The sequence below is a fragment of the Pelophylax lessonae genome (genome assembly GCF_965119305.1).
Source record: "Pelophylax lessonae genome assembly, chromosome: 5".
NCBI classification, from domain to species: Eukaryota; Metazoa; Chordata; class Amphibia; order Anura; family Ranidae; genus Pelophylax; species Pelophylax lessonae.
Window position 1 is genome coordinate 473,302,336 of NC_138772.1, and position 21,798 is coordinate 473,324,133.

The 21,798-nt window shown below is 41.8% G+C and overlaps 1 protein-coding gene across 2 annotated transcripts in view; it reads right to left on the reverse strand.

Annotated features, from left to right (window-relative positions):
- TRIQK (triple QxxK/R motif containing) overlaps positions 1-21,798 on the reverse strand; it is a 317,628-nt gene that overhangs the window by 193,852 nt on the left and 101,978 nt on the right. For both annotated transcript variants that reach the window (XM_082258324.1, XM_082258323.1), the window contains one exon: positions 11,395-11,464. In XM_082258324.1, coding sequence (XP_082114450.1) covers positions 11,395-11,455 — 61 coding nt within the window. In that variant the 5' untranslated portion in view covers positions 11,456-11,464. The remainder of the gene's footprint in view (positions 1-11,394; positions 11,465-21,798) is intronic.

Genomic DNA, 21,798 nt, shown 5'->3' on the forward strand with positions numbered 1-21,798 from the left:
GCCAATTGACGGACAGCAACATCCGAATCGTTGACTGAACCTTCTGGAGTTTCCCAGCAAGGAGAAACTCTCTTGCCCAGGATGTATCCAACCTTAGGCCCAGATAGTTCAGTCTCCTGGTGGGAACCAGGGATGATCTTTGGGAAAGTGAAAAAACGCTGATGTCCTGCGATGATGGGGATATAAAGATAGGCATCCTATATGTCTATGGACGCCAGGAAATCCCCCTGATGCAGGGAGGCCACCACTGTACGGATGGACTCTATTTCTTCCCAAGTCCAGATTTGGACGCACCTTGCCCTCTTTCCTGGGCATTGTGAATAGGTTCGAATAGAACCCCTGAAACCGTTCAATGTTAGAAGGGAAGAATCGCACCGGTGGAAGTGATCGAAACTCGATCCTGTGTCCTCCAGAAACCGGTGAAGACATCCCCCCCCACCCCAGAGATGGGTAGGGGCGCATCAGGCTATATACTTCAGGCTTGGCTGAGCCGGACTCTTTGTTTACCCGACCAGCGCCCTTTGAAACCCCTCTAAAGGGGCTTTGGAGGGTTTCGCCTTATCGCCCGCCCTCGCGGAACGAACAACTCTATATGAGCAGAAAAGGAAGGTCCTCGTTAGTTACGAGGTCTTTTTATCCTAACAGTCTGTGGCAAGACAGCAGGTGGTACCGTCTATCCTATAAAGAGGAATTCCTCAAACGGATAGCACCTAGCCATGCGTTTGGAAATAACAGGGGTTCGTTTCAAAACGACCCCATTTGGGTAAAGGAAAATCCTTCGCCCTTTTGGTAGGCTAACAAGTACCAAAAAGGAATCTCAGTCTCAGCTACCTCTGCCGGTGTAACCTCAAGACTAAAGGTTTCCCGGACGGACACAACTAGTGCATCCACCACTCTTGTGCTATGGCGGAGGCAGAAACGTGCTCCTCACTGCTGAGGAGATATTACCTGAGACAACAGCCCCCTAAGAGGGACCTGCAACTGCATTGACCAGTTCCGAATCCGTATCTGAAGTATCTGATAAACAATAGGGGTAGGCGGGGGTCGCTACTTGACCCCCGTCCCTGACAGGCCACCTCCACCCGGGATACCAAAGACTCCAAAACTGCCGATAATGCATTAAAAACAAGTGGGGTACTGGAGGGTCCTGCGGCCACCTTGAGGGGATCAGGTGGGGATACCTATGCGGCAGGGTCAATGATTATACAAGACACTTGCCAGCGACAAAAAATGACAAAGTAAAAAAAAAAAAACTTTTTTTTTTTTTTTTTTGTGTCCCCCAGTCGCAACAGCGCCCCTCAGTGTTACCTGCCTTTTTGGACCCCACAGAGAGAGAGACAGACCCCAAGGCTCATCCCTGATGCACAGAGGTTTTCATCAGCTTGCTCAGTGCTTGTCTTGTTACAGACAGGAAGTCTTTGGCTGGAGACACGAGGCTACACCAAAATGGTGGCCTCGTGCGATCTACCAGACAATGGCGGCGGCCTGCACAGAATAGCGGCATGTCTGCAGAAGGATCTCGGCCTCACAACCCTTCACCCTCATGGTGGTCAGAGGTACCGGACCCTAGCGGGCCGTATGCGGTCCGTGGCCGTCGGGAGCCATCTGCTTAGCTGGAGGAATGATCTGGAATGCAGTATACATGTATAGACATCGCCCTGTGGCTTCTGACAGGTAGGATACCTTATACTATCACAGTAAAGTTCTAGTACTGCCACTGACTACAATAATTTACACATTTTTACAATTAGATTGTCAGCTCCCAAACCAAGCCTCCTGGCTTCTTGTACACAAAAATCACACTCAATTAGGGGGATCTGTGACATGTTGTAGGATAGAGGGGAACCCATCCTTACCATTACAGAGAGGGGCCCGCGTTCACCACAAGACCCGTCAGGGGGAAAGGGGGAACATACTACTCACCATACCGGAACCAGGCGGGCGCCAACTCCTGACAGTACCCCTCTCCACCGAGGTAGGAGGGCTGTCGACCAATACGGGCGCCGTGACTCATGGTCTTTGGCGTTTCAGCGAGACGTTTAACTCGCAGGGTCAGTCCCCGTCCAGTGGGACTATGTCGCGGCCGACCCAGCGCGGAGCTATGGCCTGCACGCGCTCGTAGGCTGAACTGGGGTGACCACTGGATCTCAACATCCCGCCCGTCGCCCAGTTCAGCTTTCTTGCTTGAAGATCTCACAGGAACCCTGGAGAAAAAAAGCTGTCTAAAAAAATTATTTTCTAAGAAAAAAATCCTGCCAGGACCGAAGATCCCAGCAAGGTATCTAGGTCCTTACTCCTGACTAGACAGAAAAAAACTGATTTGCTGTGGCAGAGAGAGAGAGGATATACCCTCGGGGACTGCCCCTGGGGTGTGGCCAGAGCATTTTTAATTTCCTGTCTAGTCCTACTCCTGTGGAGGCAACATAACCCGAAGGTGCTGTATCACCGAGGACTACGTCTGTCAATGAGCGATAGAGAAAATGAGTTTTGACCTTTGTTAAAAAAAAAAAAAAAGTACTGAAGCGAACCGTATATCCCTCCAGAAAGCAGGAACAGCAAATAGTGCTGCCCCTTAAGCATTTTTATAGGTATCTCTAAGGAGGATTATGCCAGTGTATCCAACCATTCCAAGGCAGCAGATAAAGATTCAAAGAATTTGACTGATCCAAGATGTTCCACCTGTAGTTTGCTATGATAGAGCATGCCATAAGTAAGCCCCTTCTCGCGAAGCCACTTTTTGACATCGACAAAGGAATGCTGACGCTTCTGTAACCCAGGAGAGAAATCAGGAAAGAAATGCAGGGTGTTGTTTTCATACCGAAGCTGAGGATGTTTCCTGGCTTCTGCTAGAATGAGGTCCCAATCCCTGTAGTTAAGGAGACGGACTAGGAATGGTCTAGGTGGAGATCCCTGTGGTCTGGGTTCTGTTTGGACTGTGAGCTCTTTCCGCTATATTTGCTGCTGCTACCTGTGTCAGGTTGAGGACATTCTTGAAGAAAAATTCTGCAAAGCTGCTGGGGGTTGCATCCTCGGATCCCTCAGGGAGCCCCACCATGCTCAGATTTTTGCGACGGAGCCTGTTTTCTGCATCCTCCGACCTGGCCATAAGGATCTTTACAGTGCGCTGCAGCTCTGTAACATCATGCGTGGTGGCAACAACATTGTCATATATGCTATATTTTTAGTACACAAAACTGGAGATACCCTTTAAATACTTCTGAGCTACAGAACAAGACTCCGAAGATTCAAACCAAGGCTAGACCAAGGCTTAATGACTAAATTCTGCGAAGTGAAATACCTCAGTGAAGTGAGCTCAGATTGACATGCAGGGTCTTATTGCAAGACCATGTATTGGTGTGCGGTGGTTTCCCCTCTTATGTATGTAAAAAAAGTGGAGCAAATCATGAGCAGCAAGCCCTCAAGAGAGTTTGAGAATTATAGCAGCCCACAGTGAAGGAACCCCCTCATAACTGTCAGAAATTCTTATCTCTAAGGAGCTACCCAGGTTAGTGACAAAATTATTGAAGCCAGGCACCTACCATTTTTAAGAGAAATCAGAAATGGCAAACTAAATTCATCTGTCACAACATGACACATCATGTCTATGTGTTTGGTGCATGCTCCATTTGCATTTGGGGTGCATAAGGTGTCTGATTTAGACTGCTCTATGTGTGAAGCTTCAGTAAAAAGAACAATTCACAATAGGCAAGTGCTAAAAATATGATGTAGTTTCCCTTTAAATTGTGTTGCAACTAACCCAGTAAAGTTAACAGGAAATTAATTAGATCTGTGGTCTTGCAAACACTGAAAAGTCTTGATCTATAAAGAAATCCCAAACCAATTTAATGTTCTCGGTTTTGTCAACCTAGCATTTTCTGACCTTATTTATCGAGCATCTTCCAACTCTTAACACTAGCCTCGGCAGATTTTTATTTAGTTAGAAATTCTGTGAACAGATAGAAATCTCTTGTGGGGCCTCGTGTTTTCTTCCCAGCCTGGAGAGAATTGTTTGAAGATTTAGGCAAGACTGCAGGTGACATAAATAAGAGATTTGAATGTGGAAAAATGACTGCATAACCCTTTTATATTCATGAATGTGCCTTTCACAAGCCTCTTTCATGTATGGAGCTCGCGAGTCAAGTAAAGAAAGAAATATGTACATTTTTTATTTAGCTTTAAAAGGGAATATCTTTTATTGTTTAAATTTTGGAGTTACTTTTCAGCATGTACAATCCGTACATTTTATTTCTGACATCTGCTTCTTGTGTCATTTCCTCATGGTTATTTTAAATATAAACTGATGGGAAATGGACAAACGTGTGTGATCAATCAAAATCCAGTCATCCATATAGTTTCCGATTTACTAAAGGGAAATTGATTGTTCAGTTTGCAAGGGAAATTGCACTATGCAAGGGAATTTGTCCCAGAGCTTAGTGAATGTGGTGAACTCTCAATCACAGGAAAATGTGGTACCCAATGCAGGAGAAATGAATATCAGCATTTTTACTAACACATGATTATAGATAGGGCAGCACAGTGGCTCAGAGGTTAGCACTTTCCATCTAGCCTACCTAATGTTGTCGGTTGGAATACAAACCAAGGCACAACCTGCCTAGAGTTTGCATGTTTCCGCTGTGCCTGTTTGGGTTTCCTCCGGGTACTCCTGTTTCCTCCCACATTTCAAAGACATGCTTATTGGTTAATTGGCTCCTATCTTAAATTTGGCCCTGGTAGGTGTATGTATGAAGGTGAGTTAGGGACCTTAGATTGCAAGCTCCTTGAGGGTAGGGACTGAGAATGTACATAATATTTGTAAAGTGCTGCATATAATACCCATTTGAGCTCCGGAAGATTAGCCCCTTTCATGACCAGGCCATTTTTTGCTAAACGGCACTGCATTACTTTAACTGACAAATGTGCGGTCGTGTTCACTACCCAAATAAAATTTATGGCATTTTTTTCCAACAAACAGAGCTCTCTTGTGATGGTATTTGATCACCATTGTTTTTTTATTTTTTGCTCTAAAAACAAAGACTGACAATTTTGAAAAAAAAAAAAATAAAAAAAAATAAAAATATATATATATATACAGTGGGTACGGAAAGTATTCAGACCCCCTTAAATTTTTCACTCGTTGTTATATTGCAGCCATTTGCTAAAATCATTTAAGTTCATTCTTCTTCCTCATGAATGTACACATAGCACCCCATACTGACAGAAAAACACAGAATTGTTGACATTGTTGCAGATTTATTAAAAAAGAAAAACTGAAATATCACATGGTCCTAAGTATTCAGACCCTTTGCTGTGACACTCATATATTTAACTCAGGTGCTTTCCATTTCTTCTGATCATCCTTGAGATGCTTCTACACCTTCATTTGAGTCCAGCTGTGTTTGATTATACTGATTGGACTTGATTAGGAAAGCCACACACCTGTCTATATAAGACCTTCCAGATCACAATGCATGTCAGAGCAAATGAGAATCATGAGGTCAAAGGAACTGCCTGAAGAGCTCAGAGACAGAATTGTGGCAAGGCACAGATCTGGCCAAGGTTACAAAAAGATTTCTGCTGCACTTAAGGTTCCTAAGAGCACAGTGGCCTCCATAATCCTCAAATGGAAGACGTTTGGGACGACCAGAACCCTTCCTAGAGCTGGCCGTCCGGCCAAACTGAGCTATCGGGGGAGAAGAGCCTTGCTGAGAGAGGTAAAGAAGAACCCAAAGATCACTGTGGCTGAGCTCCAGAGATGCAGTCAGGAGATGGGAGAAAGTTGTAGAAAGTCAACCATCACTGCAGCCCTCCACCAGTCGGGGCTTTATGGCAGAGTGGCCCGACGGAAGCCTCTCCTCAGTGTAAGACACATGAAAGCCCGCATGGAGTTTGCTAAAAAACACCTGAAGGACTCCAAGATGGTGAGAAATAAGATTCTCTGGTCTGATGAGACCAAAATAGAACTTTTTGGCCTTAATTCTAAGCGGTATGCGTGGAGAAAACCGGGCACTGCTCATCACCTGTCCAATACAGTCCCAACAGTGAAGCATGGTGGTGGCAGCATCATGCTGTGGGGGTGTTTTTCAGGTGCAGGGACAGGACGACTGGTTGCAATCGAGGGAAAGATGAATGCGGCCAAGTACAGGGATATCCTGGACAAAAACCTTCTCCAGAGTGCTCTGGACCTCAGACTGGGCCGAAGGTTTACCTTCCAACAAGACAATGACCCTAAGCACACAGCTAAAATAACGAAGGAGTGGCTTCACAACAACTCCGTGACTGTTCTTGAATGGCCCAGCCAGAGCCCTGACTTAAACCCAATTGAGCATCTCTGGAGAGACCTAAAAATGGCTGTCCACCAACGTTTACCATCCAACCTGACAGAACTGGAGAGGATCTGCAAGGAGGAATGGCAGAGGATCCCCAAATCCAGGTGTGAAAGACTTGTTGCATCTTTCCCAAAAAGACTCCTGGCTGTATTAGATCAAAAGGGGGCTTCTACTAAATACTGAGCAAAGGGTCTGAATACTTAGGACCATGTGATATTTCAGTTTTTCTTTTTTAATAAATCTGCAACAATGTCAACAATTCTGTGTTTTTCTGTCAGTATGGGGTGCTATGTGTACATTCATGAGGAAGAAGAATGAACTTAAATGATTTTAGCAAATGGCTGCAATATAACAAAGAGTGAAAAATTTAAGGGGGTCTGAATACTTTCCGTACCCACTGTATATATATATATATATATATATATATATATATATATATATATATATATATATATATATATATATATATATATTTATTTTTTTTACTTTCTGGTATAACACATGTCCAATAAAAAATTAAAAAAAAAACTAATTTCTTAATAAATTTAGGCCAATGTGTATTCCACTACATATATTTGTTATGAAAAAAAACCCAATAGGTGATTGGTTTTTGCAAAAGTTATACGTCTACAAACTATGAAATATATACTAGAATTTATGTTTATTTATTTCACTAGTAAGGGCGGCGACCAGCAACTTATAGTGGGACTGCAATACTGGGGGCAGACATTTGGACACCGACGGACACTTTTGGCACTCTTTGGGAACCAGTGACACTAATACAGTGATCAGTACTAAAAAAAAATCACTGTCACTATACTAATGACACTGGCTGGGAAGGAGTTAAATATCTAGGGAAATCCAAGGGTATGTATTCTGTATTCTAAAGCAGCCTTTTTCACCCCTGGGGTATCTTAAGGCTTCTTCGGGGATGCCTTGGCGAAATGACTAAAAATTGCTCAAAAATTGTATACAAGTAAGCAGGTGGATGAAGCCTGCCCTTTAGTTACACAAAGACACAGGGTTTTCATTTTGCACCATGACGACTTTCTAGACACTCGCATCCTAACAAACAATGTCATCAGTTCATAAGGAGGATGTCTGTTGCCTCCATAGTGCCTCCAGCACTGGGGTCACATTAGCAGAGTGATGTAGAGAAATTGAGGGAGAAGAGATATATTGGAATACTAGTCAGTGCCAGTGTGCAAAAGTGTATTTGCTTTAGAAAAATAAATCACTTCTAATGTTGGGTGTCCTACGTGTTTAGGTTGCTGCATTCTGTAAAACTCTTATGGTAGTTTTTTACATTTTAGAATGGGTTGCCTTGAGATGGTCTATAATTTTAATAGGTGCCTTGACTGAAAAAAGGTTGAGAATCACTGGTCTAGAGAACTAGGACTGTCCACAAAATTACCACAGACATTGTAGCTTCCAGATATACTTTAATGCATAAAAGCATGGTAAAGGTAACTAAAGGCAAAACATTTGTTTTAGTTTTGGATAGAGTGGAGAAGGATTATAGCACCTGTCAGGTTTGTATTGCTGTCTGTGCCCCCCATTAAGGAGATTCCCCCTCTCTATTTGTCCTGTTTACCATGATCATTGAAAGTCAAAGAAAATCCTGAATTTTGGGTTGTCCCCAGAAAAGTAATAGGGGGGAAATGTTCTGATTGGGATACTGGTTCTGTTGACCTTGGGGTCCCCAAGGAATTTCCTAAATTTGCAGGGATTTCCTCACTTCCTGTTTGGCAATGGGATAGGAAGTGAAGAGAAATTTTTGCAACAGGACACAGATGGCAAAAAAGAAACTTACAGGGGTTGTTACCTTTTCCTTGATCTATACGGAGGGAAAAAAAAAAAAAAAAAAAAGGATGTTTTGCCTATAGTTCTACTTTAATATCATACAGGCAGATTTAGTATATACTAAAACAGATTTATTGTAAAATGAGATCCACTGCTCCTTTAAAAGAGGAAGTGAACCCTTTAAGCTGTTCTTGCGAAAAAAAATAAGGAAGGCAGAGGGCAAAGGATTAGTGTTCATTATGGTGATCTCTTTGCAACTGATCTTTTCCCATGGATTTTTATGGACTTGCAATGCCTTGTCCTAGACATTGTCTTTGTTTGGAGACAAACATTTAATTAGAGCAGCCTTTTTTAACCAGGGTATCCAGGCACCCTGGGGTGCCTTGAGGTTTTTTTTAGGGGTGCCTTGGCAAAATACCTACAAATTGATCAAAAAATGTATACAAGCAAGCGGGTGGATCAAGCTTGCCTTTTAGTTACACAAAGCCACATGTTTTCATTGTGCACCATTAGACACTGGCATCCTAACAATCAATGACAGCATCAGTTAATAAGGAGGATGTCTGTTGCCTCCACATCATTCTTGTTTAAACCGCCTCTGCCCCTCTCCCTTAGCACTAGGGTGACATTAGCTGACTGATGGAGAGAAATTGAGGGAGAAGAGAAACACTGGAATACTAGTCAGTACCAGTGTTCAAAAGTGTTTTTGCTTTGGAAAAATAAATCCCCTCCAACATTGGGTGTCCTACAAGTGGATGTTGTTGCATTATATAAACTATTTAAATATTTTTTTTACATTTTATAATAGGGTGTCTCGAGACTGTCCATAATTGTAAAGGGTGCCTTGACTGAAAAAACTTTGAGAAACACTGCATTAGAAGCAGGGCTTTGCTTCCTCATGTCAGAACCTTTAGCAAGAATAAGTGAACAGCACAGTAGTGATATTACCAAATCTCACTTCGGATCACCTAGGACTAGCAGGCAGAGGCAGCAGATCTCACACTGCAGGTACACAACTATGAGACAAAACTTGAGTGCCTAGGTAACCTCAAATACCAGGAAGTTCACTGCATTTTTTAGGAGGAAAAGGTAACATTCTTTCAAAAGGTACTACTTGGGTAGAATTTTAACACATTACCCATAACATAACATAGCAACATACAGGCATGAATGGCAATCAGATCTTTAAGACCTAACTATGATCAAAATTTAAAATCATATTCATTCCCACATTGTAATTTAATCGTTAACTAGTCTACTTCTTTTTAAGTTAACCTCCCTGGCGGTATTCCCGAGCGTGGCTCGGGGTGGGATTTCACTGCCATAAGTGGTAACCCCGAGCCACACTTGGGGTACTGCCAGGGAGCATCGCTGGATCCTTGTAGAGGGTTACTTACCTTGTCGCCGGGATCCAGCGATGTGTCCCTTCAGCATACCGCGGTCGGATCTTCTGCCCGATGCTGTAGAGCCCCGGCTTCCGTCTCCTGCGACGTGACGCTCGCAGGGGGGTGGATCCGCCAGCAAATTTGAAAATTTACACACACAAGCACACTGATTTCATTGCAAAATAAAATAAACTGATATCAGTTTGCCCCCCAGTGCCCTTTCCTGCAGTTTTACTGTACTATATACACACACTATATATAGATACATATATACACACACACATATATATATATACATATACATACATACACAGACATACACACATATACATATATATATATATATATATATACACACACACATACACACTCTAACTTATTTATAGTTATTTATATTATAATTTTTGATTTTGTGTTTCAAACTTTGTCATTCCCGAGATGTTATAAAGAAGAACGCACAGTAAAAAAAAAAAATCATATGTAAATAGTTGGTTTGGGCTGCTCGTCCTTAAGAATTACTAGCAAAATAATTGTACCGCTTTCAGCACCTAAAATCGGAAAGAATCATACCGCCAGGGAGGTTAAATGATCTTAAGGTTTATACATTTACTTTGTGAAGATCCCCACACATTTACTACCTTGAATTCTGTGACACATATTCACGATGTCCTTTGAGTAGGTTCTGCTGTGTCACAGAATTCACTGAGCCTGCCCACTGGTGAAGTCTGTACAGGAATCATAACTTGCAGGCAGCAAAGTATAATGGGATATGGAGTCCTTAGAAATGAATAGTAAACAGCAGAGGAGAAGCTGCAAAGTATGCAGGGAATCAAGGAAGTTGTGGAAAGGGGAAATTGAATGTAGAGTAAAATTCTGCCTACTGTATAAAATTCTGGCACCATCTCCTGGGATTATACAAATTCTGCAAATAAACCCAGGTCTGGTGGGAATAAAAGGAAAGATGGGAGGGGAAAGAAGGGGGAAGATAGGGGGGAAAAATACCAGCAAGTCCTGGAAATGGGGATTTACATGCGTCGAGACATATCAGACAAAATCAATTAAAAGAATGGATAAAAAAGCAGTCACAATTAATATATCACAAAAAATGCATATAATGCATCACATGATCTGATAGGTGGATCGTATGATCTGGTTAGTGGATAAACGCGTTTCGGTAAATTTAGGATCCAATTGTATATGCGTGCAGAAAATCGCTTAGATTAGCTTAATCGACCAATATCATAGGAGGATAATAAAACCTTGGATTTTAGAATGAACTTGGCTGTATGATGTGGAGATTTAAAAAAAAAAAAAAAAAGAGAAGGAGGAATAAACCTCCACAAAAGTAGGGAGATACCAATCTATTTATTGCCAAGCAAAGGATATGATATAAAAGGAGAAGGCGACCCAGACAGGGGACCCTAATCTTTATTATACCAAGCAGTCAGATCCAAAAAACAAAAATCACCCATACAGGAGACCAGCAACCATAGTTGTGGAAAGAGTCGGCCAGCAGACAGGCAGAACAACATGAAAGGAGATTTTACAAGTAAGCTTATATTGGATTGTCAAATCGTCTGTATTCGTATTGAAAAGCTAATAAAAAATACAAAATGAAAAATGTATGCTGTGACCATAGAATAGCTTTAACAATGTGGAGACGGGTGAGTTTAGCTCCCTATAAGTAATGAACTACTGAGCCATTTAGCTATGCTTACAATTAAACACAGAAGCAATACACTTGAAGGAGCCCTTGTTATTTAGAGACAGAATGCAATTTAGGCTAAATTTGTTTTTTGAGTGTTGAGAAATGCTAGAATATAGCACACATGATATGGACACACTGTTATATTGCCATTAAATTATTGATAAAAGCCTACCTATCTGTTTACGATATTGATCGACTGGTGTTTTTGTAGCTGAAGCATCTTTCCTGCCCATTTCTCTTCTCTGTAGTAGGCGGAAGAAAAATAAATGTCATTATAATACACAAGAGACGCAGATGCATTTCCATACATTTGAAAACCCAGTACAAAACTATATCCTTGTATTTCAAATACCTAGTAAATATATTCTTATATTTAAAATACCAAGCTTTTCTCTATGCTCTCTGCAGAGCACTGATGGCAATATTGTAAAACATAGCTTGTATTTGGTGAGTGGTAACTCCATAATAAACCTTTTAATGAATTAATTAATAACTCTTATCAACATGCATTTTAAATAACCATCACTAAAAACGGGGTCTAATAGCAGTTATTTTCCCCCAAACTGTTCTGTATTGTACTATCCACTGTGAACACAAGAAGAGTTCTGCTACTTCCCAATAAAATATAATATAAGCCCAGACCGGACTACACTGCAGGGCTGGATGACAGAAAAAATATTGGATCAGTTGCGATAATTTTGGCACCAAAATGTTAGTCATGGACTTATTAAAGCATATAGTATCACCAGTATCAGTCATACTTAAAGTGGAGTTCCACCCTAAAATGATACTTACCTCCATCTTCTCGCTCCGGGTCACCTGAAAAACAAATGGATAATCGCATTTTTTTTTTTTTTTACTTACCTCGTAGACAAGAAAATATACTTACCTTACTTCCTTCTTCCTCCCCTCGGCGGCCACGGCCCGTCGTCACTTCCTGGCTTTGCAATGATTCCTGGGAGCTGAACGTCATCGCTCCCAGGAATCATTGCGCCTGCACCGGCCCCGACGTCAGTTCCGGGGCGCGCGCGTCATTCCCTTCTAAACAGCTTCTGGGCATGCCCAGAAGCTGTGGAGGGATGACGCGCGTGCAGCGGAAGTGACGGCGGGGCCGGTGCAGTGCATCGTGGGACCGAAGAAGATGGAAGAGGACGCAGAAGAGGATCGCGCTGGCTTCAAGCTGCCCACACCTGAGATGGCAGCGCTGGACAATACTTTTTCAAGGTAAGTATTTGTCCTAAAAGGTAAGTGCAACCCGGGACAGTTCAGAGGCTAGCCATTGTGGAATGTACTAGCCCTGACTGTCCCGGGGGTATTTTTATTAAAAAAAAGTATTCCAGGGTGGAACTCCGCTTTAAAAGTGATTCTTTAAAGTGAGTTTAGGAGCTTGTTCTAGTAGTTGGACTTGGTTCAGGTCTTGACCCATGGTGTTGTAATTTATAATCCAGTAGTAGCATTTGTCAGTTAGGTCATGGAGTAGCAGATGTCAGTTAGGTCATGGAGTTTGTAATTTGAGTTTTAAGAAATTGGCAAGCTCTTGGCTCCGCAAGGCAAGTTGCATCTTCCACATCATTACACGCATGCCCAACTTCGTTTTGCCTCAGACCGGTCCAGCACTTTTTACAATTCCGCAGCAGATTGTCAGATAGCACACAGCAGGAAAAACCCAAGTGGTGAACCTAGAGCTACAGGCTGATAAGGAGACTAGCAAAGTGGCAACTGGGAGTGGGAGTCCAGCTGTATGCACCAAGGTGGGGCACAGTTTTGCCTCTTTGTCCTGGGCACTGGATAACCTTGTCTTGGCACTGAAGCTATTGGGAAAAAAAACAAAAATAAACGAATCCAATCTATTTTGATCAGCAGGCCACACATACTGGAATATATGTCACCCCATACAAAGATTAATCTGATATTTTCTATTCACCAAATAATGACAAAACAGAAATTTCAGTAATCTATTCCTTCTAACAATGCCACTTCTTTTTACTTTTATATTGGCATCCAGACAGATAGACTTCCGACCTACTCTTTATTTTTATTTTAAGTGTATGCGACCTACTCTTTGTTTTTATTTTAAGTGTATGCGACCTACTCTTTATTTTAAGTGTATGCATGATCATCAGGATTGTTTTTTTACAGTGTTTGTTCCATTTGAGAGATTTTTTTAATCACTATCTATCCTAGAGAGAACAACCGTAAGGAAAAAAAAAAAAAAATCACTTCAACTTAATAGGAAGTTCACACTTTGAAATCTGTTACCAGAACAGGCACCCCCAAAAGTAGATTTTCCCTTTACCCCTGTTAAAAAAGACAACTATAAAAGTTTGTTTTCTCTCATTTCTATTCCCAGTGACAATAGTTATCAGGTCAAATCAAATAGTTATCAGGTCAAATAAAAAGGTTAATCTCCCTACTGGTAAAAAAAAAAAAACTGTAACAAAGATGTGACAAAAGGTTGTATGGCTTGTCAAGAATTGTATTAAAAAAAAACCCACACAAGTTTTGGCTACAGATACAGTTTCAGAACCCACACAGACAAAGAAAGATGGTTTCAGTAACGTGGAGGTCTATATTTTGCCAATTTAGTGATATTGGGCTCTTAAATAATGGAATTATTTTTAATATGCTGGATATCTTCTTTGACTGATAAATCTTTACTGCATAGAGCTAGTCCTCATCTAAAAAAATATCAGCACTTCATGTACAATAACATTTATGCTTTTTATACAGTAAATGACTGAATATAATCTGCATTTCGATAATTGAACCCAAGTCATATTTAATAACCTGCCAATAACTAAAATTTAATAATTGTGTTTTTTGTAAATGAATAAAATGTTTAACTGGAAACTTTTCACTTTTTTAAAGGATAAAACATTAAGCAATTGGATCTAATGGCATTAAAAAATAGCACTGAAGTGAACATAATGGTAACACAGTACAGCATGAGGTTAAATAAGGAGGATTTGAGTAGCTCTTCTGAGATTCAGACGATTGCTCATGTTGCCTGCTGTATAATCCCATTAACTGCCACTGGCTTTGCCCGATAACCATTTATTACAAAATGTAGCTACTGAAAGATCCTTAGACTGTAATTTTAGTCCTGCCAATAAAACGCTTCCAAGTGGGTGATGACAGTATTCCTTCTGTTATTATATTTTTAATGTATATCTGTTACACTCACTACTTAACCCAAAATCAGCAGCCTTTTTCACCGGCAACCATCACGCTGTCAGGATCTAAGACATCTGACACTGATAAAATGCTGTGACTTTTCTTTGTTCTTAAAAGCTACGTAGTAATCATTATTCATTTTTATAGCTCTGACGGTAGGATAAAAAAAAAAAAAAGGTCCCTCAAAGATTCCAACCGAGACATTAGCGTGTACAGCTACAATGCCTAATAAGCCAGCTATCTGCATAAAAGATCAGTCACACTTTGCCATGATAGATGGAGGAACAGAGCCTAGATTAGCCTGTACAAAATCAAGACTGTTTTTACAATGCCCATCCTCAGGGAACATTGCTCATCACCTAACCTCAGAAAGAATATGCACATCCCTTAGGAGAAGGCTTGTCGCTGAAACTTAAACTGGAATATGGATTAGCTGAGATGATGTTTATTACTTATTAATCTTTCTGTGGCTGTGAATTACAGTTGTATATTAATACTTCAAAAGAAGAGATATTTGACATTATTTTTGATCTATTATGAATGGTCTGTTTTTTTTTTTTTAATAATTGTTCTATATCATTTTTTTCCTGCTAATTGCAAAAAGCACAGTTCACAATCAGAGTAAAGCTCTGTAGATTAATGCATTTAATAGCAAACTACATTATCTATTTGGGTTTACATAAATACATTTTACTAAGTGAACCTTTACTATTTGTATACAATTTCTATAAAAAGCTGAAATGACAAACAAACAAACAAATATACTATAAACATTTTTCTTTTTTTTTTTTTATTTGTATTCATAACATATTACCAGAATGAACAGCTTTCATTTTACTCTAAGTGGATGTGAAAATATAGTATTATTTAAATAGTACATTATTTCCAATTTTTCAATTGTAAAAAAGTGATTTTTATTTATTTTAAAATCCTTCCAAATAAACATAATACAGTAAAGCTTGAATTATTTAAATGGATTAAATACAATTAAGTAAATTATCTTGCATTTTTATTATACCAAAAAAAAAAACTCGAAATATTGCAACTATAGCAGTTCTGGTTTGCTAACCTTTATTGAACTGTTAGCCATACTTTGGAAGCTAGGGTAAACTAGTCATTTTTCAAAGCTTCAGATATACACCTTTCAGACTATGATATGTAATCGTTGAATATACTGTATTTAATTGAAATCTATAATAGCAAAAACAAACAATGGGGAAAAAAAAAACAAAAACAAACAGTCTGCTGTACCAGGCAATCAATGTTGAAATAATTCAGCAAAAATACATATATGTCAGCAAGAAACCTCTGCTTAAATTAAAAATAGAGCTGCAGATATATTGGTGTGTATATAGAGAGAGAGATGCACACTATATATATATATATATATATATATATATATATATATATACACACACACACACACACACACACACATACACATATATATATATATACACATACATACACACACACACACACACACACACACATATACATACTGTATATATCACTTTTAGGCCAGTACTGCCAGGGTACACATCTAACAAAGCTGATCTGTGCTTTGTTAAAATGGTGTGAAAGGTAGGGGAGACATTGGGGTCTGCTAGACCCCTATTGTCTCCAAAAAGAGTACCTGTCACCTGCCCAATGCCATCACGTAGGGGTTCATTAGCCCCTTGCAATAGCAATATTGTAAAAATAAATAAAAACAAAAAAGTAATAATAATAAAATATTAAAATAAAAAAAAATTCCCAAAACCCCGTTTCCCCACACATCTGCGCAAATCCAAGCCCAGGATGTACGTGTATGTAAAGCATTACCGCGAACATCAGAGTGAGAACAATAATTCTAGCACAAGAGCTCCTAGTTAACTCTAAACTGATGAGCTAGAACGGCTTTTAAAGCGGCGTCTATGGTGATTTTTGGGCACCGTCGTTTTTGGCGATATCAGGGGTGCGTGAAATTTTAAAACATGAAATGTTATTTCTATTCACATAGTTACATAGTAAGTGAGGTTGAATAAAGACAATAGTCCATCCAGTTCAACCTGTGTAGGTGTGTGTGGCTGTAATCATCTCACATACCCCTGATGCAACCTTATCTTTTATATTTTAACAAAAAAAGGGTATTATTTGGCGTGATTTTGCACTAAAATTAAATTTTATTATATGTAGCAAGGTTTCCAGGCCTATGGCCTGATGTGGGTCTGCCATTAGTACCAGTAATCTCTCCAGCCCATGTGAGCTGTGACCCTGGGTGTGACAACTTTAGCAGCGATAACTCCGGCATCGTTGTTTGTGGTTTTTATTGGAATAAAGGGGATGGGAGAAGGGAATGAGTGGGATACTCCTTGAAGCTCAACCACTTAAGCCCCAGCCCTATTTCGGACACTTTTTGTTTGTTTGTTAAAATCAGTATTTTTTCCTAGAAAACTACTTAGAACCCCCAAACGTTATATATATTTTTTTAGCAAAGACTCAGGAGAATAAAATGTCGGTCATTGCAATATTTTTTGCCACACGGTATTTGCGCAGTGGTCTTTAAAACGCCATTTTTTTGGAAACATTTTGAAAAATCACATTTCACTGCATTTAAAAAAATACTAAACAGTAAAGTTAGCCCATTTTTTTGTATATTGTAAAACATGATGTCATGCCTAGTAAATAGATATCCAACATGTTACGGTTTAAAATTGCGCACACCCGTGGAATGGCTACAAACTACGGTCAATAGAGATCTCAATATGCGAAGCTTTAAATTTTTTTAACGGTTACCAGTTTAGAGTTAGAGTGTAGCTCTTTTATTGCTCACGATCTGGCGATCGCGGCGATACCTCACATGTGTGGTTTGAACAGCAATTTAATTCACGGCTCGACTTCCGTATACGTTTTTTTTCGTGCGCGAGCTAATGGTGACGGGGGCGGCTAAATTTTTTTTTTTTTTTCCTATTTTTATTTTTTAACTTTATTACAGGTTTTTAAAAGAAAAAAAAAATCTGATCACTTTTATTGCTGTCACAAGCAATGTAAACATCCCTTGTGACACCAATAGGCAGTGACAGGTACTCTTTATGGAGGGATCGAGGGTCTAAAAGATCCTAGACCCCTCCACTACACTTACATGTATTCAAAACGCTGAAAACGTCATTTTTGCATACAGCCGTTTTTTAAATCTGCCGCCTTTTGCAGCAGGGTAACCCGGAAGTGACGTCATGGACGCCGCCTCTGGGTTACGTAATCGGAGACCCGATCAAAGCCGTTTCCTGCTTTGATCGGGACTCCATCCAGCCGGCGGATGCGCCGGCTGGGTGCTTGGGTCTCCTGGTGGGACGGGAGGAGCGTTCAAAGTCACGGAAGGCGGTGGGAGAGGAGGGGGGGACGTCCCCTCCCGCTCACCCGGGTAACGAATCGGTCGTTACTGACGGAAAGCCGACCGTCGGCTGTAAACCACGTTACCGGGATGGTGTCTCTAGCTAGAGGCATCATCCCGGTATAACACCGCAAAGTTTGCCGACGTAGCCTTACATCACTTTGCGGTAAGTGGTTAAACGAATTACATGTGGGACTTTATTCCTGAAAATGCCCGTTGGCGCTTCCTTGACGCCAGTCGGCGCCAGCCAAGCTCACCAACGCTGTGAATATCCTGTACAACACAGAAGTGCTGAATCCTTGACTATTAGTCCAGAAGATCCAGGACTGAGAACTGTAGAACTCCTGACACTGTTGTGCTGTAAAAGTCACTGAAAACTGTCCCCCGCTTTGACCAGCTTGAGGTAGTATGCAGTAGAACTCTGTATAGTTGCAACTGACACACTCTGTACAGTTCCAGGGCTCAACTGCAGGTGCCTCCTTAATTGGAACTCTTCAGGGTCCACTGACTATGTACCCCCTCTGTAGCTTCAGGGTCCTCAACTTAGGTACCCCCTTTACAACTAGCTGGCACTGGATCCCAGAACCTCTTCCAGAGTGGTCCCCTCTAACTTCAGGCAGACCCCCAGGAGCAATCCTCAGTACTCACGACCTGTGAAGTCTTTCCTGGGACTGGACCCCTCTCTCCCCGCAGGCTCTCGGCACACTGGATTCCCCTCAGCTCACTCAGCACACTCTGGCAACACCCTGAGACATCCACCTTCCTCAGACAGGAGGAGAGACAGCCGCACTCTCCTTCCTGGGACTCTGCTCCCGCCAAAGACAACGTGTCACGCACTTCCCTCAGATTTATATCCACTCCCAGAATCCTTTGCAGCAGAATCTGCCTTCTGGGGTAGTTACAAGCCTGAATGTGTCCCTGATTGGGCTTCCTTCACTGCCAATGAGAAGCCTCTGACAGGGCCAGTGAGGAGAATCCCCTCACAGCAGACACACTTGGTAGCCATGACAACCTACCTCACAAAAAGAAAACATGGCTCTGCTGTTAGGCAGACAAAGCCCACTATATTTTACCTAGCAGCTACCTGTTGGGTGCTACACATATTTGTTCTGGAATTTGCGGTTTAAAAAACACAGTTGCGCAAACATCACGTTATACAAAAATTTGCATCACCTTTTTATTCTGCAGGGTCTCTGCTTTTAAAAAATATATAACGTTCTGGGGGTTTACGTAATTTATTTGCCAAAAATTTGGATGTTTACATGTATGTGACAAAGAAAAAAATTGCTCTGGAGCTGAATTGATTAAGTGCAGAGGAGGGATTTGGAGTCTTATAAATCCCAGATTTCCGTAAAGAGTACCTATCACATGCCTATTGCTGTCACAAGGGATTTTTACATTGCTTGTGACAGAAATAAAAGTGATGCAACAAAAAAATAATTTAAAAACAGAGTAAAAATAATAAAAACGTAAAATAAAATTAGGTTTGTCACTGCTGCACAGGCATGCGCAATTTTAAAGTGTTTGGTATCTATTTACTCAGCTTAACATCATCTTTTATATTTTACCCAAAAATTGGGTTATATATTGTTTTTTGCATTAAAATTCAAAAGAATAGAATTTTTTGTAAGAACTTAAAGTAAAATTATTTTCTCTGAGTCCTCTGACAGTCGCTGCCCGTTCAGTCAGCCTTCACTAGTGGGTAATGGCGCCCTCTGCAGGAGCTAGGCAGTTTGAAAGGTTATAAAAACTTTCTATACTTAGACACACCTCTAGGGGGCCATCCCTCAGCTATTATCCTGATCCAGTGATCACTGTTCCTCAGTTTGTAGCAAGCAGTACCGGAAGGCAATAACCCCCAGATTCGAGTACCAGAAGGGCGGGGGCAGCGACTGTCAGAGGACTCAGTATATAATTTTACGGTAAGTTCTTACAAAAATTCAATTTTCTCTTACGTCCTCTGGCAGTCGCCGTCCGTTCAGTCAGCCTTCACTAGTGGGATGTCCCAAAGCAGTGCAGGTGTGAGGGGTGGGAAAACGCAAGCTACCAAAAAGGTAACAAAACAACCTGGCCAGAAAACAACCTGAGCCCACAGGGCAACAAAGCTCAAAACGAGAGCTAACCCAGAACAAAAAAACACCCCAGGAAGAGGCAGAAAAAAAACACGTCTCTTCAAACAACTGCTGCACTCAAAACCTTGCGGCCAAAGGAAGCATCCGAGGATGCCAGTACATCAATTCGGGTAGAACTTTGTGAAAGTGTGCACAGACGACCAGGTTGCCGCTTTGCACGCCTGAGCCACAGAAGCCTGATGGCGTAAAGCCCAAGAGGCACTGACAGCTCTAGTAGAATGAGCCTTTACAGGGAAAGGAGGAACCTAAACCCTTGATTGAATAGGCCTGAACAATCGTCTGTCTGATCTACTTACAAATGGTTGCCGCGGACGCAGCCGAACCCTTCCGAGGTCCCTCAGGTAGGACAAACAGAGAATCAGACTTCCTAAAAGACTCCGTGGCAGAACGGTAAACCCTGACCGCCCGCACCACATCCAAGGAATGCAAGGCAAATTCCTTGGGATGCTTGGGCTTCGCACAAAGCGAAGGCAACACGATATCCTCATTAAGGTGGAAAGTCAAGACCATCTTGGAGGAGAAAAGACTGATTGGGTCGCAGAACCACTTTATCTCTATGAAGCACCAGATAAGGTGAACGGCAAGACAGAGCCGCCAACTCAGACAGACACTCTGCGAGCAGATGTGATAGCTACCAGAAAAGCAACTTTCTGGGATAACACAGGCAGAGGAAATGTCTCTGATGTTCTCAAAGGGAAGCCGTTGCAACACAGATAAACACCAAATTTAAGTCCCAGGAACATAAAGGAGCCTTCCTCGGGGGGAGCAAGATGCCGCATCCCTAGGATAAAAGGTGCGAATGAAGGAATTAGTCGCCAAGGGACGCTGGAACAGAATGGCTAAGGCCGACAACTGACTTTATCGTGGTCAGCGCCAAACGCTGATCCATACCTTCCTGCAGGAAAGCTAAAATTCTCGCCACGAGAAGGAGCGGGGATGGAACCCTCGCAACTCGCACCAGGCAATATAAGCCTTCCAGGTGCAATGATAAATCTTCCTGGATGTAGCTTTCCGAGCCTTCAATAAGGTAGGAATGATAGCCTTTGGAAGACCCCTATCTCTCAAGACCTGGCTTTCCACAGCCACGGCGTCAAAGCCAGAGACTAAAGCAGGATGGAAGATCGGCCCTTGAGACAGAAGATCGTCTCTTAGCAGATAACGGAGCGATTAACGGAGCCTCGTCCAAGGCCGTGTCACACTGGTAAATCCCGGCCTGGGTCATTTTATCCACCATGTCAAGGGCAGTCGGAGAGGCCGACTCCCCCACTAGGGTGCTCCGAAGCACCTTGGACCATGCCGTGGACCATGCTGTGAGAGCCTGAGAGGCCATCACCGAAATAAACACAGGTTTGAGCATGGAGCCCGCCACCAAATACATGTGGCGGGAAAGCGCCTCCACACGCCTATCTGCTGGATCTTTGAACACCGGAGAGTCCTCCACCAGCATCAAGGTGGATTTATTTAGCCTAGAAACAGTGTGGTCCACCTTAGGGTACACCATCCAATGTTTGTCCACAGCCTCCGCAAAGGGATAGCGGTAGTAAAAACGCTAAGGCACCACCAGCATATGTTTGATGCGACGCCATTGGTCGTTCACAATTTTATGAAACTCCTCAGGGCAGGGGAAAACCTGACTTCTGGACCCTTCGGAACCAAAAGGCAGCCCGCTTACTTGACTGAGAAGGTTCATCGTCAAGATTCAAAGTCTCCCTAATGGAACTAATGAGTGCATCCATCACAGCGCGTTCCCGCGCCACCAAGGAAGATTCCTCCCCCTCGGAAGGTGAGGACAGGGACCCCTACGGGGGGACGTTGTCCATGGCAAGCAAATCAGGCAAGTTAGAGGACTGGGAGGGCATAGACCGTTTTTGAGAAGTGCTTCCAACATCAGCAGATC